General features: G+C 37.6%; 1 protein-coding gene across 8 annotated transcripts in view; it reads right to left on the reverse strand.

Moving 5' to 3' along the window:
- Nucleotides 1-3,149: 3,149 nt before the first annotated feature.
- TDRD3 (tudor domain containing 3) overlaps nt 3,150-25,435 on the reverse strand; it is a 134,957-nt gene continuing 112,671 nt past the window's right edge. For 4 of the 8 annotated variants that reach the window (XM_081045783.1, XM_081045788.1, XM_081045782.1 and 1 more), the window contains exons 14-15: nt 6,871-6,996; nt 3,150-3,416 (exon numbers count right to left, since the gene is read on the reverse strand). In XM_081045783.1, coding sequence (XP_080901909.1) covers nt 3,386-3,416; nt 6,871-6,996 — 157 coding nt within the window. In that variant the 3' untranslated portion in view covers nt 3,150-3,385. The remainder of the gene's footprint in view (nt 3,417-6,870; nt 6,997-25,435) is intronic. The other 4 variants (XM_081045785.1, XM_081045784.1, XM_081045790.1 and 1 more) reach the window with 1 other exon arrangement.

The raw sequence follows: 25,435 nt of genomic DNA on the forward strand, positions 1-25,435 counted from the left end.
CTGCACTTCACCAAAGCATGCACTGACTGAATAAATACAGAAACAGTCAATTTTGAACTATAATTAAAAACCATTTTTTTTCCTTGACTGGCAAAAGCAGGAAAACAAGATCGTGTCCCACGTGAGTGAGGGTGTCACAGGGCATGGCTGGGAGAACCTGTCCTGTGGAAAAGAGAAAAAGAACTTCAGCTAACAACATAAATAGGAAAAGTCAAAAGAAAAGTAGGGTTTGACGCAAGAGAGAAAGAGGAAGGGAAGGAGAGGGTGAGGGAGACGTGAGGGGGAAAGAGATGAACCTGCCATAGAACTAGGAGGAAAAACCAAAGATAACATCGTACTTCGTGGCAATGACAAATTGTAAAACAAGCCTAAGGGGTGAATTAACATGACAGAATACGTCCATCATGCAAACCACAACTAAAATAAAAACATAAGTGGGGGAAAAGAAGAAAGCAAATGTGTTTCCTACAACACGGGTTTTAATCGTCTTCCTTGCTGGTACGTTAAACTGTGCGCTTTGAATCCTGGCTCTACTTTGTGTCCTGGACTAAGTGACTTAACCTTTCTGAAGGAGCACAAGCTACGTGAGCTGCAGAATGCAGACAGTAACACACACCTCATAGAGATGTTGTGAAGATTACAAAGATAATGAATGAAAAAGGCCTATCACAGTGCTGGCATCTAGGAAAACCTCGGCAAATAGTAACAATCATTTTCTGATTCCATATCCATCCACACATTCTGCCCTAATACCAGAATGTCCCAGTGAAGCTTAGCTTTTGATATATTTCGCCAAGTATATCTTTCTCTGTCAGAAACGACTCCCACCTTTCAATGCCCCAGCAGCCACCAGCAATCAGTAGGGCAGATAGGATGGCCAGTTTAAATTTGTCTTGATTTCTTCACGTCCAGTTGTCTATATCATGTATTATCCTTGAGACCTATGCCTAGTGATTGTTGACTTATAAGGTTAACAACTAGCCAACACTAGTTCTATCTACTGAGAGTCTATTCTAGGCTTAACATTGTACTATGTACACGTATCATTGCCCCCATATAGGAAAGAAAACAAGGAAGTGCAGAGAACCACTACCTTAAGCTGCCCTCAGACCTCAGTTTAAGTTCATCTGCCTCTTCCCTTATTGACTTATCAGGTGTCAAATTCATCAAAACTGCCATGGGTCTTCTTGTTCTCAACCCAAGATACTCATTAGAATTACTTGAAGAAAGAAAAAGGGGGGGGGGGGTCGGGAGGAAGGGAGGGAGGAAGGTAGGAAGGAGGGAAGGAAAGAAGGAAGGAAGGAAGGAAGGAAGGAAGGAAGGAAGGAAGGAAGGAAGGAAGGGAAGAAGAGAAAAGAAACAAAAGAAACCCCAATGCCTATGATGTATAAAAATGGTAAAAAACCAGAAACTCAACATGTGAGCCATGTCTTTTTCACCTATACCCTTTCACTCATTAAGATATTGTAGAAATAACCAACTGGGGGCTAATAAATAACAAAAACTTAGAGTTAATGAGCCTTGAGAGAGCCTAAGGCCTTCTCCTTCAAAGTAAAGTACTAAATTTTGTCACTAATTTTGACCAGAGGATTGTTTCCACCACCTGTTTTATTGGGGAAGGGGAACAGGACTTTATTGGGGAACAGTGTGTACTTCCAGGACTTTTTTCCAAGTCAAGTTGTTGTCCTTTCAGTCTTAGCTGTGGAGGGCGCCGTTCAGCTTCAAGTTGTTGTCCTTTCAGTCTTAGTTGTGGAGGGCGCAGCTCAGCTCCAGGTCCAATTGCCATTGCTAGTTGTAGGGGGCACAGCCCACCATCCCTTGCAGGAGTCTAACCAGCAACCTTGTGGTTGAGAGGAAAAGCTCCAACCAACTGAGCCATCCGGGAGCTCAGCAGCAGCTCAGCTCAAGGTGCCGTGTTCAATTTTAGTTGCAGGGGGCACTGCCCACCATCCCTTGAGGGAGTCGAGTAATTGAACAGGCAACCTTGTGGTTGACAGGATGTGCTCCAACCAACAACTGAGCCATCCGGGAGGCAGCTCAGCTCAAGGTGCCGTGTTCAATCTTAGTTGCAGGGGGCAGAGCCCACCATCCCTTGCGGGACTTGAGGAATTGAACAGGCAACCTTGTGGCTGAGAGCCCACTGTCCCATGTGGGAATCGAACCGGCAGCTTCAGAGTTAGGAGAATGAAGCTCCAACCGCCTGAGCCACGGAGCTGGTCCCTTACTCTTTCTTTTTAACTGTTCACTTCTGGCTTCATAGGACTGCAACTCTGGGAAGACTCTCTTGTCCTGTTAAAGACAGTTCAGACATATTGGTTCTCTGTCATGGACAGTCTGGTTGCTTCTCCCACATCTCCTTCCTCTTTTGGCAAGCTGCCTGACTTTTGGAAGCATATCCTCTGCCTGGCACCAAATATGCTTCCAGGAAAGTGGACAAGCCCCACTTATAAGGTGAGGGCACTTGATGAGGCCTCCACTAACCCACACACATTTGCTGAAGTTCCTGGTTCAGAAGCAGAAAAGGAGCACAATATAGGTAAATGTGGCCCCAGGTGAGAACCCCATCTTTGTACTGAATAGCTCTGGGCATCGGAGTCATCTTGTGACCACTGGAAAGGTCTGCTGTAGAAGGAAGCTGCTGCCAGAGGAAGCAGAAATGAGAGAAGCAAAGAACCAGGGTCTTTTATAACAACTGAGTCACTGCAGTAAACCAACCGAAACCTACTGAGCTCCTCTCTGTAGTGAAGTGAGCCAGCAAATTCCCGCTAGTGCTTAAACACTAAAGTTGGGTTTTCTGTTATTTGCAAGTAGATGCATCCTAAAAGATTCACAGCACATTTTACAAGGAGGGAATGCCTGTTTTATAATCGAATTACATTTGAACAAGCTAGTAGAGTGCTAAAAACAACATATTTGAGTTTTAAATACTTTTTGCTGCCGTACTTAGCAGCGAAGTACTTACTATACTAATAACTGCTGTTTGCCTTCAGGTTGTTTTTGCAAAAAAAGTGGCAAGCTATGTAAGTCAGTTTTTTTCTGTAATTAGTAGGGGAAGCTCCAGGATGCTGTAATTGCTATTCTACGGAAAGTAATTAGTGTGGGGTTAATACCAGATGAATAAGAACGATAACACTCGGCAAATAAAAGGTACAGTAAAACAATGTCTATAATAGTGCATTCATTTTATTGACGGCAGAAGAAAACAATTCTTTCACTTGTAAAAGGTACTTGCTTTATTTAACTCAGTATTTTTCCCATTCTTTGTGTGAACTGAATTCTCCCCCTAAAAATCTGCTTTTTCGTTCTCCAAATAATAAGATCCACCATGGCTGCATCTTCTTCTGAAGGAAAAGCAGGTTTATCAACAGGTTTTGACCAGGATGTTTCAGTCAATGGCTCCTTTCTTCACAAAGACTCTATTTAAAAGAGAGCAAGAAAGTGAAATGGGACCCTCACGTGGACTTTTCCGTACTCAGGATACACTTCTGCTGAAACTTATCTGTAAATGTGAAGGGCTTGCACGAATATCAATGGATCTCAAGTACAACAAATCGGACACTGCTGTCTAATTTATAAAGATAATTTCTATAAAGCAATATGGAAACCAATAAAGCACAATCTTTTAAAATAATGTTTTCTTTTAAATTCTTAAAGTACATTTCTGTCATTGTTAGCCCCCTTATTGCTGGCACGTTGATTTCAGGAATTTCGAGTCACTGCATAGTTTTGAACAGACAATGCCTAAAAAAGAGGCAGTGTACCAGTGAACCACATCCAGTCCCATTCTACCCACCTCCATTTCCCCTCTGAACATCTCTGAACTGGTTTAGTCCACAAGGGTCATTTATTTTGATCTGTCACCTCCCCTGCCTGCTCTCTGCCTTTCTCAGGTACCAGTCTAGTTGAAACACTTTGGGTGGTGACAACGAAAAGAGCCGAGAGAGGTGGTGGGAGAAGGCTTGTTTGCTCCGGTTCTGTTTGAGCTTCATGCATGAAAGGATGCCTGGGCAGGGACAGGTAGAGTTCCCTTGGCTGCACACAAACAGCTCATAAGTCTTCCAAAGTATATAGTGTCCTACTTAGAAAATAAAGAGCTTTGGGTACGATCATCCTCACGAGATAGCGGTCACTGTAATAGTTATCTTTATAGTGACCACTTTCCTGACCTTGATTTAAAAAATTCTGCAAAGGGGATGCTGGAACAGATTGTCAAAACATTTTTTTTTTCACATTTAAAAAGGTATCTTTTATCAGCTAAAAATGGTGTTAAAACCTTAGAAAATAAACAAAGTTGTGCTATTTATATAGTAGTCCGTGCTTAGCTACAGGTTTCAGGGTCTCTGGTTCATATGTGAAACTGTGAAGATGACTCTTTCATCAAACCAACAAGAAACTAGAAATGAAGGTCAAAGTGAGTCAACATTGATTAAACCGCTTTACATGCTGAGCCTTAACCTCCATGGCACTAGGGGGCCTCGTGCTGACATGTGTCACAAACTTCCCACACACGTCCACCCGCCATTTCTCTTTCACAGCAGGACACGAACGTCTAACCTCCTCAAGTGGACCACTGCATCAGCTTCTTAGGTTCTGTCCGTCCTGGTGCTGTAATCCATCTAACAGCAGTATTCTTAAGTGTCATTTTGAAAATATCACTCTTATTTAGACGTTCATGATAGCATCGAACACATCAAACTCTTAATGTGGCTAAAGCCATATTCTTCTACTACCACCAAGAAATATGTGGAACCCACTGTTTTGGTTTATATACTCTACTGTCGCCACTGAAAGTCGCTTGTGGTGGACTCTGCTTCTTCCCCTCTTTAAGGCTTCCTGGGCCTTCAGAATGTCTCTACCCCACCATGAAAATGAAGCTTAAAATTCTTTTCTGAGGGTGACCCTGCTACTGGTATCTAGTTCCCATAATTCCAACCACATCAGAAACCTCTTCAAACACACATACTTTTGGTCAATTGAACAGATTAAAGAGCTATGAATAATTTCTTTATCCACATCTGCTTATATTTCTAAGTTGTCTGTAAAAATTATGAGTCCAGAAACTAGAAGTTTGTCGTTTTGGGTCCTGTCTCCCCCAAAGGCTCGGCTCTGACTTGCCACCCCTTTTTCTCAGACGCGGTCCTATTTCCCCACCCTGCTCTCTGAGGCCCCGTCTCTCACCCAGCCCTGACTCTCACGTATCTCCTGCTTTTGTTGTCCTTAGTACCAGGCTCAAGTAGAATCCAATCCCTCTCCACCTCTGGGGAATATAGGTGTATAGGGGGTGGGGTGGTGGTGGTGGGGGCGTTGGGACCTTTGCCTTATTTTAAAACCTTGCTTTAAACAATTTAAAAGACCTCAGAAAGCAAAGTAGGAATTCTCAGTTTCATTCACCTTAAAAAGAAATTTAATTATAAGTACATTGAGCTTATTTTAAGAGTGTTTTACTTTTCTATTTAAGTGTTTAAGAGTGTTTTACATTGGTTTACTTAATAGCCTTGTAGTAAGCACAAAGAAAAGCTAATGATAAGAGGAAAAAGGAGTTACACTGGCTTACTCAGGTAAATCAGAAGTAAGTAGCATTAGGCTTCTGCTCCAAGCACATGACTACATCAGGAGCTAAGGGCTAGAAAATAAAACATTCTTTCACTTAGACATGACTAGTTTTTGACGAAGGGGAAGCTGAAGGAGATCTAAGACTCTGGGACAGTGCTGTCCCACAGAAATATACTGTGAGACACGTGTAACTTTTTCTAGTAGTCGCATCAAAAAAGTAAAAGTAAATAGGTAAAATGAATTTTAGTAACATATTTTATGTAACCTAATCTGTCTAAAATATTATCATTTCAATATGATCAATAAAAACTGAGATATTTTACTTTTTTTGTTTTTAAACCAAGTCTTTGAAATCTGGTATGCATTTTTCATTTACAGCATATCTCAATTCAGGCTAGCTGTATTTCCAGTGCTGAATGGCCACAGCTGGTTTAAAAAATTAAGTCACTTAGCAGGGGAAAAATACAGTGTGGATAACAGCCTTAGCAGAATGAATAGCTGAAATGAGGAATTGAGAATAATTTCTTCAAAATTCTCAATGGTCTTGCTATTGAGAAGAAGAGACTGAGAAAAGAGATACGGTTAAGTCTAACACTATCTTTAGGGTGATATATACAACAAAAGTTGTAATGGGAAAACGCTGATCATTAAAAAAATATATTCAAAAGCCCCGGCACAATGAATAAAAATAGAAATGTTACCAAGCATGCCAAAAAGTGGTTGTTTTCAAAAATATATTAAGAAATAAGGTCTTTGTGCATCAAAACGAGGTGCCTTAGATTGGTCCCATCATGTCCTCATGTTTTACGTATATTTCTCTCTCTTCCTATTGAAGATGATTCAGATAGCAACTCTCTCTAAACTTGAAGAACAAAACTGTCTGGATTGATAGCCTAGGGTCCCAAAATTACATCTCAATAAGCAATCATGTTATCTTCATCCAATTCCTGAAGATATACTATGAAACATTTCCTCTCTCTTAAAAAGTATAGAAATTCATTTAAAAATATGAAATGCACTCAATTATTCAGGTTAGTCCTTTGTTTTCTTTTATCTTTCTCCCACTTTCACATTTACAGTCATTTTACTGATCGGCATGACCCCCAGTAGGAGAAAGTAGGTAGGTATAGAGAAAAAAGGGGACTAAAAAGCATTTGTGGAGAAAGGTTTGGTGGATAATAGTTTGTAACTATGGCTTAATCTTAAATACTTTATAAGTGAAAGTTTTAAATCATCAGTTTTTTCTGTTAAATTATTATGAAACAGTAATAAATGGACTTATTTAACATGAATAGCATCTTTCAATGTCAACTTTACCTTCTCACATTAGTTCCGAGCCCGGGGAGGTTGGTAAAACTGCTGGGTTGGCCGCGTGGATCGTCTGGGCTGGCCATCACCTCCTCTACGGAACTCAAGAGTTTGGTCATAGGTGCCTTCTTCCTCCTATTTGCAGAAAGTAGTGATTTAACATGTTCAAAATAGCTCCAAGTTTCCTAAGTTAAAAATATTTTATGGTCCCCATTTTGATATACCCTCTTAAGTTGCCCTATGATTCACATCTGTCAACTTTTACAACAGAGGGAGGCAAGGGGAAGGAAACCAAAAACCAAAAAACAAAAAACAAGGAACCTCTTTTGGTCCTAGGTAATAGAATAAAATTTGTAGTGCTAATATTAGAATCAAATTTAATTCTAGAAAAAGAAATTATTTCCATGTAATAGCGTGATTGTCTCTTCAAATGACTTGACACAATGTGGTGAAAACACAGGAAACCAAGGATTGAAATAAAAATGTTCTGGCATATTTGGGCTTCTACATATTTCTAGGTATTTATCATGGAAAGGGATTTTGGTAAGATATGGAAAACGGGTTGAAGAGCCAGAGAACGTTCACCAGCTGTCTGTCCTCATCTGATGAAACCTCCAAGATCCTTAAGAACCTTACATCTAGAGACAGGAAAAAATAATGGATTGGAATGAGGAGGGAAATACAATTTACATATAAAGAAAGCTTCATGCAAGACATAGCGATCACCACAGTAAGACACAAACTATTTTCTTCTCATTTTCTTTCTTACTGAGGGGGTAGATCGGCCAGCTCAAGGCAGAGCATGGGAAAATTAGGATAAGCAGATTAAATAGCAGAAAGAATATAGTTAATTATAATATTTGAGAAGGATTTAGAAGCAACAGAAATGTAGCCAAAAGCCACACTGGTTTCTTACTGAGTGCTGCCACCCTGTCATTTTAGTGTTTTGAAATTAATGCAGCTATGAAGTATGTTCCCTTTTGGAGACAGAAGAAAATTGGCTCTCGGTTTTGTTTATGGAAAGAAACAACGTCGATTTCAAAAGCAGAGTTTAAATTCCAACTGAATTATCAGAGCACAATAATTTGCATGATTTTGGAAATTTATCCTATTTCTTCCTCTTTCTCTCTTTGTATTACAATCTTCTTTCCCAAAAGATGCAGGAAGTTAAGTGAAAGACTGAGTGCTGTCTTTACATTTTACAGATCCAACTACTGCAGTTTTACCTGATGGGAGCAGAAAGATACTAAGATAATTTGGTCAAGTCCTATTATTTAGAAATGATATTTAATATTTAATAACTCTCATTAGGCATCCTCAACAGTATTTTTAAGAAACAACCATTATTTCCGTTTTATATCAAGTACACAGATGCCCAGGAGTTTTGTGACTTTGCCATAACACTTTGAAAGCAGACTTGAGGTTTTATTCAAAGACTGCTGCTTAAATCTCTAAGTCTCAGTCTGCATGTCAAAGAAATAAACCAACAGCCAAAAATTAATGATCATCCATAAGGGGCCTTCGTCACCTAAATAAGAGAATGGAGAAATCTGGCATACCTGGCATAACTCAATAACTATATTTTAGAGACAAACTTCCAGATTAGCTCTCATTTCATTAACAATCAATCTCAAAATGGTACAAGTGTCAGATACTATGTCTATAATTTAGTAAAGCAATTACAATGCAGGAAGAAAAATTAAAAGTGTCCAGGACAGAAAAGAATTAGTTTTTATTATTCTGGTCACTGTTCTGAATGATTATCAAATATTACAGTTAAATTTGAAAAGGAGCTATTTAATTTTATGAAATATGACATTTGAAGCTTTGCATATTAACTAAGGATAAATATATATATGTGTATATATGTGTATATATATATATGTGTATATATATATATATATGGTACTGTAAGAGATGAAGCAATTATTTCGGGAAGTAAAACGGAATGTTATTTTTCTCCACACCCAGCTGCAGAACTAGCTGGAAGACATATAGAAATCGATGCTTTATCAACAAAATACACTGTTAAAGGTAGGACAGTACATTTGCTGAGTGAGTGAGCTGGTTTTACATAATAAATGTGACACCGCTATTTAAAAAGGTGTCTCTCCTGTGTTGAAAAGAGTATACTCGTCAGTATACTCGTCAGAGCCAATTAAATGGTGTTCCAGAAGTGACCGGTCATGAGATTTCTTTCTCGTTATTTGATGTCTTCACTATTTTTTTAAAACAAAGTGGAAGCAAAAAATAAAAATGATTCTGACAACTTGGTTTTCAGTTATTGTCACAGGCACAATCTTTATGTTTTAACTTTTAAATATTCTTCCTGCAGAGTCATTGAGGGCAAACCTGGTTTTCCACAAAAACCACTTGCTAGAGTCTATAGCTAGCAATTTCTAGCACTGACTGAGAACCTCTTTCTATATACATAACACACAGCAATTTAATCCATTAGTTTATTTGGAGTCATCTTTGAGTGAAATGTATACCTTGTTTTTCTAGCCTATCTTCTTCCTTTACATTTTATTACTCTGTAACATCAGATTTAAAACTCAAAAAAAAAAATATTAGGTCGTGAGCATATTTAAAAAGACCTAACACAATGTTTCAGCTGGCACAATCCTAGTAGGCCATGGAGAGTCTGTCCCCTTAGATTTGACAGACGAAGCATCTCTAAGCCCAGAGAGTTGACGTGATTTCCCCAAGCCACAGAGCTCATTGCAGGAAAAGTGCAGACCAGGCCGACTTGGTTTCTGACTCTCACGCAAGGGTCCTTAAAAGATTTGTAATAAATTTTAGAAAATGGAAGTGACTGATATCAACCTCACCTAAGCTTTTGAAATTTAGGACCATTTTATTGGGACTCAGATTTTTGCTCACCTGAGACATGCTATTAGATAAAACCTGGTATTGAAATACTAAATCACTAATGTTCAAGATGTGCCCTCTTTTCATGCCAGTATTTATTAGTCTATTGTTCCTATTAATGAAAAAGATACAAAATGCAATAATCATTGTGACGTCAAATGCGAATGAAGTGATATTTTGAAAAACAGTCACAACACCGAGGCAAAAAGGAGATGCACAATCATCTATAAAACACATTTGACAGGCCACAATTACATCTTCCCTGTGTATCATCTTCAGTCTTTCCTTAGCGCATACTGTATCTGGAGTGAGAATACTAACAGATACATATTCCCTCATTCATAAATGCACTGTTAGGAAAGCTCCTCATAAATCAGTCACCTGGACCTCGAATATACTTCAGTAGGAGATGTGAAACACATTTAAATAGAGGTCAGGTTCTCTGTTCCACAAATAGTAAGGTGAAGAGCAGCTAAGCATACAAACTAGTACGCTCAAGAAGTGCCAGATCAGTGATTCTCAAGTGGGAGAAATTTTGCCCCCCAGGGGGGCATTAGCCAATGGCGGGAGACAGTTTTGGTTGTCAGATCTGAGGGGCGCTACTGGATCGATTGCATCTGGAGACATTTTTAGTAGTTACAAACTGAGGGAGTAGGGATGGGGGGAGTTGTTACTCCATCTAGTGAGTAGAGGCCAAGGGTGCAGCTAAACACCCTACAATGCACAGGACAAGTCACACAACAGAGAATTATCCAGTACTAATGCCACCAGCGCCACCAAGGCTGAGAAATCCTGGGCTGTGCATATGAAGGGGGAGAAAACTACCATCTTCTAAGTGCTGGGGGAGCCTGGAAAATCATTCTGACATTCAGGACATTTCTGTTTGCCACCCTTCTCCTTTTTTGTTTGGGACCTGTCTCCTTTGCCTCTGCTCTATGGCCTAAATGCTGACCCAACTCTCTATGGAACTTCTGTGGGGGGGCTCTATTTGCTGACATACTGCTTTCCTTGGCTCTAGCTACACGTTTATATTAACTTACTGAATTGCCATATCTTCTATTACCATTCCTTCAGCATTTTCCCAGAGCCATAATTTCAGGACACAACAAGATTATTTGGTTGGTCAAAGTGGGGGGTGGAGATGGCAATTCTCTTCATAAAGAAAGTAGAAAAATTCATTAATACTGTCACCTGTCCTTTAATAGCTATTTTGTCTGTAGTTCCATAAAATTTCTTTGGTCAGTTCCTTCCCACAGAATTTGTACAGCGGTCACAAAAACAAGCCAGCATGTAAAATGTATAAACACATTCATTCACATATAAAGCACTCACTCTATGAATTTCCAGGCCACCTTCTCCCTGCCTGGTTAGCTTATGGAGTCAGTTTATAGAAATATGAATTAATTTTAATATAAGACCTAAGCAATTGTTTTAAAGACAAATCTGTTTTCCCAAAACATCAATAAAGGCAAAACTATGAGGACAGCAGAAATATCGGTGATAGCCAAGGGCTGGGAGGGGGTAGGAAGGGGGAAAACAGAGGGATGAATAGACAGAGCACAGAGGATTTTCAGGACAGTGAAACTCTTTTGTATGATACTATCCTGTCATTATACTTTTTCCAAACCCAAAGAATACACATCAAAAGTGAACCTTAATGTAATCTGTGGACTCTGGGCAATACTGATGTATCAGGGTAGGTTCATCAATTGTAACAAATGTAACCCTCTGTTGGGGGGGGGTGTGGAAAATGGGGGAGGCTGTGTATAGGGGTGGGGGGTGGGGGTGTATGTACCCCCCCACTCTGTACCTTCCTCTCAGTTTTCCTGGGAATCTAAAAGTGCTCTAAAAAATAAAGTCTATTAAAAAACAGACTGTAAAATAGGTCAGTGGAATACTTTGGGTCTCATACAGTGCTGAGGATACGATAGGTCCTTAATAGCGTATGGAATATATTTGACCTGCCTTATTAAAATGACATCTCTCGATCCATTCAGATTCTTCCTGTGGTTATCAGTGATATCAAATCTCATAATCAGAATATAAGAATTCAATTTCTTTCATCTTTGGGATGCCATGAGGATTAATTAATGGGTGAAAAACACTTTGAAGATTGAGCTTTCTGAACTGGCTCTAAGTTGTATTTAATTTGGATGATACCTTGGATATTAGAAACATTTCCTCTTGGTCCTCACTGGAAAACTTTGATTTTACTTGTCAATCCAAATAATAAAATACAGTATCTCTGTCCCATTCAAAAATAAAACCCAAAAAATCATGTAATGGACTCCAAAAGTAGAACTTAAAATATTTTTAAAAGATCTATTTTAGATCAATTATACTAATATTCTATTCTGTTAGAGTAACTGAAAATTGAAAGTAAAAGCTGAGGCAGTCTTTAATCTCTGTGAAAATTATGGATAACATTTGTGCCCACAGGAGTCATGTATTATGACCAACATTAAATCTTGGTTTACTCATTATCCATGTTTGAGAAATACTATGTTCTAATTCAATATTTACAGCTCTACCACAAAATAACCGGGCCTGTGGTAGGTTGGCACCACAGACTACAAAAGAGGAAGTTTCTGTAAAGATCAGTCAGTCCAAATAACCAAGAAGTTATGATTTACTCAAGTAATCAGTACCATAACCTGAGCTGGAAGACAAACAGGGCAGGGTTTCTGATTCACAGTCCCACCTGCCCTCCACGATGCTTCTGAGTCACGAAGGTGAGGAAGACACATGCAACCAGTCTTAGAATTGGAAGGCGAATCAATACCCTAATTGAGCAGATTTAAACTGAGAAAAATATTATTAATATTGTTATCTATTTTGGGGGCGTACATGTGGCACTCTTCTTTCAAGTGAAATTTTATATAGAATTCGAATATAAAGATGGGCTCAGGTGAAAGCAGCTGGTTTTACACGTGCGTGAGCAGTGCCCCGGCCTTTCTCTCCTTTAGTGCCTCCAGGCTCCATAACCTCTAAATCACAAAAATTAAAAACCCAACCTAGTCTAATGTCTACTGTACACGGGGAACCAGCTTGGTGGAGTGACATGATCAATAGAAGAAAGGGAGCTAGTGGACGAACAGGAACTGAAACGCCAGCCTCTACATCTGCGTTCAGAGCCCTTTCCCCTTTGCCACGCGTCTACCACAGAGAAAATGGAAACCCTATGCTGGACTTCCATAAATTAAATGTCTCATTTGATAATAAAAAATAACCTTCTATAGTTAAATGGGAAAAGAAGTTCAAGTTTTCTTAACATATGATAAAGTTATTATATATAACTAAAAATAAGTTAATTTTATGATAATAGACTGATTTACCTGTTTTTGCAAGTTTGAGTAAAAAAAGACATCCTTGTAGAATAAAATATAAGGGGAATTATAATCTCCCTTCTCTGTCGGAGAAGCTACACGCACATCTCTTTAATATGTACTATGTCCATAGTTTATTTAAACCAAATACATGAAAGGAAAGGAGAGGGGAGGGGAGGGGCGGAGAGGGGAGAGGGGAGGGGAAGGGAGGGGAGAGGAAGGGAGGGGAGGGGAGGGGAGGAAAGGAGAGGGGAGGGGAGGGGAGAGGAGAGGAGAGGAGAGGAAAGGAAAGGAAAAAACAGTAACACTGATTCAAGGGGAAAAAATCTGATTCAAAATCTAATTACTACACTGTTCCAAAATACATGGCTGGCGAAACATAAGGTTTTCGTTTGTCCTGAAGCATGCAGAATTTCGAGAACTGTGGGACACTTCACTGTAGTTCTGGTCTTTTCTTTTTAGAAAAGAGTATGTTTTCTAAAGTTATAAAAAACTGAAATTGTTAATGATTCTCTAAGATGTTAGGAAGTCATCTGAATTCCCAGCTCAAGGGTTTTATTCTACACTCTGCCAACTAATGCACAACCTAAGACAACTCAACTTTCACACGAAAGAGAACTAGATGTTTAAATGCTAGTAAGGGCAAATGCAGAAATGCAGTCCACTTATCACTGTCCTTCCTCTAACATCATTCAGGTCTCCTACCCTTTAATACACAGTAAACAGCTATTTTTGACAGCTTGGACACTCAAGAAAATTCAACTGAACATCTATAAAGGCTGCATCCATATTTTAACTAGGAGAATGTAGTACTGAAAAAAGAGACCAGTAAACATGTCCGTCACTCTTATCAAATTTCAAATGATAATAGCACAGATACTCTTCTACTCAAAAACATACCTACGTTTATTTACAACTTGAAACAGACAAAAAGAGAACGAATGTTTATTCCACTGTGTGCCTGGCATTTTGCATTTATATCTCATTTAATCCTTAAAACAACGCTTTGAATCATTTAATCTCACCATTCCACAGATGGAGAAACTAAGGCTCAGAGTAACTCCTCCAAAGTTAAGTGACCAAGCATCAATAAGACTCCTGGGCTGTCCTCTGTAAAGTCCTTTCCAGTTCCTCCCACACATAGTGTGTATTTACAGTTCTTGCTTCAGATAGTTCTGCTTAATTTTTTCTAATAGCTAGCTTCAATTTTAAATAAATGGATGGCTTCTGCCCTGAGGCAGAAGCTTCGGAGCCAATGCAAGAAGAAAGATTCTTGCCACCTGCTTTCCTTTCATTTCTTCAGAAATTAAAAAAAGCTATGTATACACAAAAACAAATCATTTCACATTATAAATACTTCTATTGTTACCATTGTTTTTATTTGTTTTGGGAGTAGGTCTTCTTTTTTGATTATAGAGAAAAAGGGCAAATAGAACAAATTGAAGGAGGAAATTAGCAAAGAAGCATTACTGAAACCGATCAATCAAAGATAAAGACTCCATTGGCATAAAATCTGAATATTTTAAGAGACAGCTAAAAATACATTAACCTGATTAACCTCTATGAATATCTTGCCTTTACACCACAGCCTTAAAATTTTAGTAAATGCTGTAAAGAGAAACCAGTTAGAACCACTAAAAAGTGGAAGTCTAGCCATAATGATTCATGGAAAATGCCCACCAATGCCTGTTGGAATGTTTTCAGGTCAATGCCTATAAATTACATTTGCAAAAGCAACTCCTTTCTTAGATATGCTAATGGGGCAAATATGTTTTAGGATATTTTATGGTTAAGACACATGAGCAGTAATCGCAAGTGGTTAATCATTTCACTCTGTCTCGCATGTTAATATAGCATTCTTACATCTTAAAGTGGTAGGCTAATATACTATCACTTAAGATGGTTTAACTGATTCTTTAGTTAAAAAGTAATCATTACCATATCAAATACCAGACTGCTTTTTACTCTAAAATCGTCAGCCTAATGTATTTTATGTAACTGACTATCTGAGACAAATAGTTACGGTAAGCAACAGTGACCTGAAATACGGATTTAAGACACAGACTTAGGAGAAAAAAATCTCCATGTCAAACTGATAAAATTCAGGCCTGATCTTTGCCATTAAAAAGTACTGAGAGTTGGAATAGAGAGGAGACATGACTTGACACGCTTTATAAAACTGTAAGGAAAAAACTGCAATACCTAATAATACAGAAATAAAAAGCATTTGCAGATGCTTTCACCCACTTAGGGAAAGTTAAGGAACAGGAGACTGACAGGAAAAGAACAAAAAATTTAAATCTTAGCCAGATAATGACCTAATGTAACAAACATCATTTTCACATTTAAATCCCATTCATACCCAACAACCCATACTGATAATGTCTGCATAATGAACTAAAATGACTTCTCTTTAGTGAAACATAAAGATAACAGATGTTTAAAAATGCTTATCAATTATCAGGCTAGTTAATAAAGCCATCGTTGTAGAAATTTGAGGTACTCCAGGAGTCAATGATCTGATCTTCTCTGCCATAGGAAATGCATCCGCCACGTCACACACAGATGGAGTGAGTGGTGGTTCTGCTGCCTTCACAGAAGGCTCCCTCTGACCTTCCCTTGGAAGTACGAAGCTGCATTTCTGGAACCTCTCTCTACATTTTCTAGTTGAGGCTGTTTCCTTTGCCATATAAAATATTTTAAATTATTTTAAAACATGTATTATACCTTTCCTTAGTCTTCTCTGTCCTAGACTTTAAAAGACTGTTCCTAAAATCATCTGTCAAATACCAGAACTGTCAAATTTCCAGAATCCCCCATCATTTTGATTATCCTTCCTTTATATATTTTAGTGTTTACTATTGTATATAACCTACAATTCGGAATAGTATTTCAAATACGGTCTGCTTGGAATACAATGCTATTATTTCTCATGCTGAACAAACTATAAATCTGTTAGTGCAGCCTAACCTTGCTTTAATGTTTTTAGCAGCTACTTAATCACTGCATGCTCATATTGTTCTTGTCATCAAGCAAAATCCCTACAACCTAATCCCAGGTCTAATACTTCATCCTGTATTTGAAGAGAATTGTTTTCTTAAACTAAATATGAAGTTTACATATGTAACCGCAGTTTAAATACGTGTGTTATTGAAAGATATTATTTTGGTGCAGTATTATCAGTATATTCTAAATAACTATGTGATATTAAATATATCAGTTTTCTGACAAGTTATTTTGGTGATTTGTTAGTTTTTTTGTTTTCATGTGGGTTTTTTGTTTGTTTGTTTTTTGAATAGTGGAAATTAGAGGAATACCACCTAAAAGGGTAATATCTGTCTGGATAAAAAGGATAATATCTGTCTGGATAAAAAACAGCCTAATCTTGAAAGTAGATTCCAGTGAAATTTACAAGGTGAAAAGAGAGTCTCAGTTTCAGATTAAACTCTTTTAGCACTAAAAGAGCAGGTTAAAGAAACAGGTTGTTGTTTTTCTTCCTACTCTATGTAAAATACTTTTCTAGCTCCTTGAAAAATATTAGCTGATACTTCTACCCACATACTCTTACCCCTTCACTTCTCTATTTAAAATTTTCTAAATTACTGAGAAATAAGATGGAATAAAGGAAATGGTTGAAAGACATTACCAAAACAGTATATCCCATATTGAGTACAAACTTACTGCTAGGCTGAACATTTTTATGTACATTATCTCATTAACCCCCCACAAAATCCCCAAGAAGGCTGGTGTCATTTATCTCCATTTACAGGTAAAGTGTCGGAACAAGTGTGGTGTCAGCGAGTCTGAAAACCCAACATCAGCGTGGCAACTTACTGGCTCAATGATTTTTCAGGCAAGTTATTTAATGGATCCGAACCTGTATTTGTAGTTTTCCTTGCGTGCAAAATTGAATACTAATAATTATTTCACAGCCTTCCTGTAGGCATTACATCGGTTGGTGCAGGTCAAGAGTTATACATGGTGCCTGGTATATATGTTCCAATTGTGACCAGGTTTTGAGCAGAAGGGACTCCAATCTTCACATTTTTAATGATTTATTTTATATTAATAAGTCAGTATATATATATATATATATATATATATATATATATATATATATATATATATATAATTTATAATCCTCCTGTTATCTAAATGAAAAATTACTCTTAGTATGCTAAAATATATGGACTTTTTTTCCCCTCATGTTGAGATTTCAAAATGTTCTGTTTGTGAGGAGTTAGTTTTTAGGGTTTTTTGTTTTGTGTGTTTTTTTAAATCATTCCCTTTCCAAACTTCAGAGACCTTTTCAATCATTTCTGACGGTTAGATGGTTAAAGAAAAAAAAAGGTATCACAAAGATTTTTCTCCAAGAATAAGGGAGACAAACTTATTTCCATCAACTTAGGTAAAGGAAAATTAAACAGTATATATCACCTGATATAATTGGGGCTATTAAACATACTATATTTGCTGTAATAATAGTATTTCTAGGTTTACTGAAATTCAGGAACCATCCATCTTTCAATCACCTGTAATTCCACCCCTGAAATCTCTGAGATGTTCAATACAGACTGGGGGAATTTCTGGAGAGTAATTTGCTCATCATCTTACACAAAGGAAGAACATAATAAATGTTTGTTCCTATTAAATGTGTGTTATATTCTTCTTGTTCAAAAATGAAGCTATTTCGCCTCCATTCAGTCATGGCTGGAACAATGACAGCAAGAACAAATGAGGAAGGTATGGAATCTCGGTGTTACAGAGGCAAAAGATTTTCTTGAGTTTTTCAAATACTTAATATATATCTTTCTGAAAAGTATTAAGGTCAAATAACCAACTTTTTAAAAAAAATTCTAAATTCATCCATAAGATTACTTAAAGTGTATTCCTTTATGCAACTTAAGACTCCTCTCCTCGCTCTCTCTCCTCCAACACACACAATGTAAGCTGCTTACTGAGAAAATAAAAAGTACGGCCAACAAATCCTCTGGACTACACGGAAGGGATAGCAGGCTATCAACGATGATGTCTCTATTGGACAGGAATTTATGAATCTGATTTACTAGTTAAGGCTTAATGAGAAATTAGTAAAACTAGGGAAGTTTATGGTACTCTTAAGAGTTTATAAACTCCCTCAGGGTGTAAGACATTTGATACCCAGTCAGATGTCACTTTCATCATCGATGCATAAGGGAATGACAGTCTTTTAAAAGCTGAACTGAAATGAGGAGGAAAAGCCTGCCCAGGGTTAAACACTAATTTATGAAAGACCCAGTTTTGACAAGGTCAATGTCAAGCAGCAGGGACACAGACAGCAGGAATGAGCTGAGAAACTTTGTGTAGGGGATGGGACGGAAGTCGGCAATTTGTGAAAGCTGTTACAAACCACAGGATTTCAAAAGTGTGAAGGAAAATGATTTTTCATAAAGAAAATGATGGAAATTTTTATAACTGGGCAGGCAATACTATTAGCTTAAAGGAACACGGTTCTTTTATTTCGTGAGAAAAACTAGTTTACTTGCAAAAGATTTGTGGATTTTTATATTAGGGCTGCCCTTTAAGAGTCCTAATATAGAAGTTAATTATGCTGGTTAACATTCAAATGGAAAAGAACATTTTAACAGGGAATATGAAAGGAAAAGGAAATAATTTGAAGAAAAAGATGGTGCAAAGAAGCAGTTGGGTTTCCTTCCAAGAGGGGTAATTTGGATGAATTCCCAAACCTCCTGATTTGGAAATTCCAATCAGTAGCGGCTGCTGCAATCCAGGGTCAACAACCATGACTTTGATGAGTGAACAAGGGAGGCTGTTATTTCCAAAGAATTAAAGGAAAACCAAAAAACTGGAACCTCTAATAATTAAGGACTTATGTGCCAGGCATTTCAATCACTCAATGACTGAACAAAAGGCGTATTGAGCAGCTACTACGTTCTTTACAACAACCCTATGAGACTGCATATTTTTATTGCTGTTTTTTCGAGAAGAAAACAAAGCTGAGGTTATAAAAAGATTATATATCTTGCCCAGGTTATGTTGGGCTCTGAAGTCCATGCTCTTTCCACACATCCCAATGGATGTGGAGGCTAAGGAGAGAATTACACTGATCATGTTAAACTTACAAGGCTTATGTAAGTAGATCAAAATCAAGTGTTTTCCATCTCATTTACATTTTCAATACATCATGAAATTAAGAAAATAATATGACAGTGTTTAGATGCTAGAGTTCTTACTGTAAAACGGAAATGATTTACAATGCTATCCACCGAGTGCCGCCTACTACTTGGTGGAGAGAACGAACTACCCCGAAATGGCTACACCATTAAGCAGCTTCTACACTTTAAATGAATTAGTGTTGAGTAAAGAGCTCAGAATCATGTTGAGTACAAAGTTAAGTGTTCAATAAAGTTAGGGAATATTACTATTTCACAAATGTAAAGTTGTATTCTTTATAATGTCTCATACAACATATAACAGTGTTTCCTTGTATTGGTTTGAGTCAAGAGATTTGATCACTATATTATCCCGGTGAGTTAGAGAAGCTGAGAACCTAACACACAATGCTAAACGAGCCTTTATGTAGCGCTTCACATTTCCTAAGTGATTTCACTGTTATTGGTGTTAATAACCAATGTAACACAAAAGCGCGGCTGAGAATTTGGTCAATTAGCAACCTGTTCGTTTTTCTTCCGAAACCGAAGAAAGGAGCCCAGAGGCAAACTTCTTTACTGAGACAGACCCCACCAGCTCACCAAATACAGTAATCGTCTTTATATAATAAAATTCACCCAAGTCAGTCTCCTGTCCCTTTGGTATCTACAGACATGGAGTACTAACGCCTTTGAGAACATGACCACTGAGAAGGAAAGTACAATAAAGCAGCAAAACTCACCAATACAAATATTTTCACACCAGATTCTTCACTTAACTGTTATATGTTCCAAGACATGCATCCTCAAAGACTTAGACGACTACAAATAATTATGTTTTGTATAGTTAATAAATTGGCAAGGTCCTAAATTTACCTAAGACCTTATAATAGATTTTAAGTAAAAGATGTGTGTTAATTTCATAATTTGATAAACCTCACATAGTATTTTGCTTCTCTGTTTAATGAGTGTTACCACATTCTGTGGCATGAACTTTGAGACTCACTCTTTTTCTAATCTCTCTTAGGAAGAGACTTTACATTGTTCAGAACTTTTTAGGACTCCTTTTTAGGACTCGTCTCAATGTTTTAGTATGGTAGCAATTAGAAAGGGACGAAGTGTGTGTGATGGGCTGTAAATGCCAAAACAAGAATATTTCATGGTACTTTATAAATTAACTCTGTGATTCTAAAGAGCGTATATTCTTAACAAGATTACCTGGTTTCTTGTTTGGATTTTGTTTTTTAGTTTCATAGCTAGTGGTGGACAACTATGTACAATTTTCATGCACCAATTATGATGAGCATTTAAATTTTTATTTCTCTTTTAAAGCTGTATCAATGTTAGGAAAATCTATGAATGGGTCAGTTACTACATGGAAAAGTCAATAGAAAGGCTAAGTTTTATGAGATGAAACGGCAGGTTAACATTTTTATCTATTTAATGTATCCCTACCTGGCATGCAGATGAGCTCAAGGATTGAAACTGTTAACATTCCCAAGATTACATTAATGTTACTAGCACGAGCCAAAACCATCTCCACAGGACATTTTCCAATACGGAATTTTGCTGAGGTCCTACGGCAATAATATCCTCATTATGAGTATGTGGAGTTTCAAATATCAGCTACCTAATGAGAACCTGTTCTGAAAACTGGCTGAATGGTTAACTGCTAGCTTCTGCTTAATAAACAGAAAGTTCTTTTCACTTGTATATCCACTTAACAATTTTTTTCTGGCAGCTACTAAAAGACTACAAACAGAAGGAACTATCACAGAATTCTCTGAGCATTGTTTTTACTAAGGGTTGAAAACTTTGCTGTGAAAATAAATATATTCTTGGTCAGCTCCATCTTGCATTCTCCTGGACAGTTTCTAAACTTTCACACATCTGTTCAAAATTCCTCTCCTATTCTTGAACTCATTACTTTCAACAGATGACCTGCTTTTACTTCATTAGTGAAGAATCATTAAGCTTTCTTCCCTGAAACCCAACAACTTACCCTCATCCACACCTGCATTATCTTTAAAAAATTTTTTACTAAAATTATTGGTGTAACATTGGTTAATAAAACTAGGTTTTGAGTGCACAATTCATCATCTATGTATCACATTGCGTGTTCACCACCCAGAGTCAGTTCTCCTTCCATATATTTGATTCTGTTTACCCTCATCCCCCACCCGCCATCCCCTTTCCCTCTGGGAACCACCAAACTATTGTCTGTGTCTATGAGTTTTTGTTTGTTTATCTTGTTGCTTTCAGCTTATATCCCATATATGAGTGAGATCTTATGGTTCTAGATTTTCCTGTCTGACTTATTTCACTTAGCATAATAATCTCAAGATACGTCCATGTTGTTGCAAATGGCACTATTTCATCTTTTCTTATGGCCAAGTAATAGTCCATTGTATATGCCACCTCTTCTTTATCCAATCATCTATCGAAGAGCACTCGGCTGTTTCCATGTATTTACTTATTTCCTCTCCTCTCTCTAGGGTCCCTCAACATCCCCAAGTCACAGGTGATTATATCCCACTTTCTCACCATGGCTTGGTTTGTTTGTTTTTTAATCCTTACTCCTATTTTTACAACCCCTTTCTCTCGTTGCTTCACGGTGCCTTTGATGTAAGTAAGCAAGCTTGGGTTTTCACCCTAATGTCTTTGAGTCTTTATTTACATCTTCTCTCCACTTTATCTTCACAGCCAAGATCTTAAATACAGCCTACACATCATTTTCTTATATCCTACTCACTCTTAAGAAACTACAAGTTACCTTGCACATCCACCATCCCACTGAAAGTGCATTCTAGTTACTGATCCATCATCTGTTAATTGTCAAATCCAACAGGCACTTTTCAATTCTTATCTTCCTTGCCTTTTCTAGTATTTTATGTGGCATCTTCAGCACCCCTCCATGGCGTGCACCCCCCAACCCCTCCCACAATACCTTCTCAATATCTCTTCCCATCCTTCAACTGTGAAATTCCCTGGAAGTCTAACCCCAGTCTTTGCCTTATCTCGTTTACGTACTTTGTCTCGGCAGTCTCCCCCACACTCTTTAGCCTAGACTCTGATGATTCCAAATTCCTCATCTACTGACTTATTGCAATAACAGTCTCTATGCTCTCTGCTTTCACAGAAACCCATTTTCTATACTATGTTACTAAAATTTCTTAAAGTAGAGATCACAACATGGCATTCCCTGTCTACAATCCTCAATTGGCCCCTATTCTGAGGGATAAAATTCAAACTCCTTATCATAACCCACCTGACTCTTCATCCTTTGATCCCACCTGCCTTTTAAGCCTCATCTACTGACATTTGCGGCACTCAAACTATACTGCTGCCCAAATTCCTTCCCCTACCAGGCCCTCCTAGACTTTTCCTGCTTTCTCTGTTCTCTCACTCTCCTCCTTTTTTTCCCCCAACCTAAGTTCTAACTGCCCTTGAAAACTTTCAAGACTCACATTAAACCCCATTCCTCTTTAACAAATATTTACTGAAAGCTCCTTCTGTTTCAGGTACTGTTCTGATGGCTGCAGTATTAACTGAGAGAAAGTCCCTGTTTTCACACTGATTTCATGTAGGGGTTGGAGGCAGGAGCAGGATATGCAGAAAATGAAGCAGAGCAAAGTGGACAGAAAGTTTGTGTGATGGCGCATTAGTGTTTTATAACAGGATAGCAGGGGAGCCCCTGCTGCTTCTATGAGTCTACTCCTGACTGAGTCAGGCACTCTCCATCTGTGCTCAGCTCATGATGAGCAGGAATTGCTGGGCTCCTCCACTAGCCTGGGACTCCTTGAGGGCAGAGACTCTCATCCAGGCATTCCTATCGTCTAGCGCATAATCATTCCAAGGAAATGTGCCAACGTGGCTCTGGATGGAGAGAGAAAGCCACATAATAAGTGCTCAAGATATTTTTTTGAAATAGATTAATACATATTTGAAATCATAAGTTAACAGGAAAACCTGAAATGTAATTATAAAACCTGATATATAATTAACTATATTTAATTTTTTAATACTGTATAAAATGCTAAAACAGGGACAAAGAATAAAACAAAATATCCTAATTACATACTAACATTCTTGAAATTATGAATGGTAGGTAAGTACAGATTAAAAAAACATTTCCTAGGAGAAACGTAATTTGCTTTGCATTTGAAAGCACTTGGAAGAGACTGAATTCTGAAGGTGTGTAAGTATTTGGGGGACAATATCAATGAGATCATTTTACAAGGAACTGGGAAGTAGATAGCATAGACAGAGTGAAAATACACGGTAAGACTTTGTACAAGTAAGTCTACTGATTTAGTTGTAAGGGGATTTAATTTATTAATTATAGACAGGAACAAGTTTGAGGATCGTGTTATTTTATCATGAAAAACCATACTCATGCGGCCATTAACCTCAATGAAGGCAAAAGGGCAAAATTAGAAATTAAAAAGTGATGTCTTTGTCTTACTTTTTTAACTCCCATATTTTCAGATCTTATTTGCAAATTTTAGGGATTAAAAAAAACGTAAAATTCCCTAATCATGATCAATGTTCTTCTTGCTAATTTTATTTTGCTTGCTTTTACTTTTTCAAAGAAAAAATACAAACTTTCAGAAAATTTATAAAATTGAAAAAAATATATGTACATATACACATAGAGAGAGAGAGACGGTACATAATTCTACTGCACTAAAACAACCACTCACTACCTTGAGTATATTCTTCTTCAAATCTATAAATTGCTTTTATTAACTCATCAGGCTTTAATGATTTTTTTTATCACAGCTGTATAGTATTTCACCCAGCAGATGGACAATTTATTTTACCATTCTGTTAGTGCTGGACAATTACATAGCTTCTAGGTTTTTACTATTATCATAATGCTGCAATGATCATATCTCAGCAATTCACTTATTTCCTTTGCTCTTTCCCTAGGTGAGATTAACAACTGTGGAATTACTGGTTCAAAGGGTACGGACATTTTTCAGACTTGAAAAGAACTGGAAGCATCATGCCAATTTCTACTGCCATCAGCCACGTACAGGAGTCCTCAAATCGCTGCATGGGTTCCAACCTGAGCATCACCATTTAATCTTTTTCCCATAAACTCCCAAATTTAACACTGTACTTAACTGTTTGCATTTGCATTTAATCACTACCAGAGTTCAAGATTTCTCTCTAATTTTTAGTCATGAAAGATGACACTGCTACATCAGCAAGAAACCATATTGAGCATTAGGTCAATGGTTCAAGGCTGTAAAAATAAATTAAAAAACAAAATCTTTAAGAAAGTTAATGCAATCATGACATGATTAAGTCACTGTTATTGTGCTCCATGGTAATTAGGCGTTAAGGGCAAGCAGTTCAGGTAAGTAGCTATTATTACTATTATTCACACATAGCCAGATGAAGCATCCTTGGATTATGGGATGGTGGGGGGTGAGAGGGTTGGACCAAAAAGAGCTACAAGCTGTTCTTATCCCCTCATAAAGATCCCTTGATCTGAAACCAGATGTGACCCAGAAGGCAAGTTCTCTTTCTTTCTTGGCTCACACAGCCTCTATAAACTGAGCACCCAAATGAAGGTAATAGGTATTGCAAATTAGTAAGTTGGCTGAGTGTGGGTAGAACTTACTTTACTGAGAAGCAAAGATGAGGCCAAGTCAGATATTACTTAAAGTAATGGTCATCAAATCCCTTGTCTCTTCTCTCAGTGACTACTTCTCAAGTTAAGGGTCTAGGTCTTCCGTGAGACTTCTGAAGAACTTTTAACTTAGAACTATTTCCATCACTTTTCCCAAAGAGAGGAAGAAAAGACTTGAAGGACAATCATTTTCCCACTTCCCCAGGCAACCTTACTAACTAATGGAGGAGTGATCTGGGTAACAGGATTTAAGGGATTTCCCTCTGCCAAAAATCTTTCTCCCCAACACTGTCTGAATTTCCATGCATTAGAGATCCTTTGAAGTTTGTAAAGCATGTAATTCTGAGAAGATTCAAGAAGGTGAGAGTGCAAAGGGTAAGAAGGGTTAATAGTAAAAAAACAAACAAACAAACAATAAAAACAACCACCCTACAGTGATGATTAATTTAACGAGTCTGGTTTTATATTCTTAGAATACTTAACTCCAAAGCATGCAGAGAATAGGAATAAGAGTTCCAATATGGAGAGGACATAAGGCGAAGCAAAAAAGTTAAGTCATTTCGGGATGCTTTAAAAATGCATAGCTG

The sequence above is a fragment of the Rhinolophus hipposideros genome, assembly GCF_964194185.1.
Source record: "Rhinolophus hipposideros genome assembly, chromosome: 4".
In the NCBI taxonomy this organism is placed as follows: Eukaryota; Metazoa; Chordata; class Mammalia; order Chiroptera; family Rhinolophidae; genus Rhinolophus; species Rhinolophus hipposideros.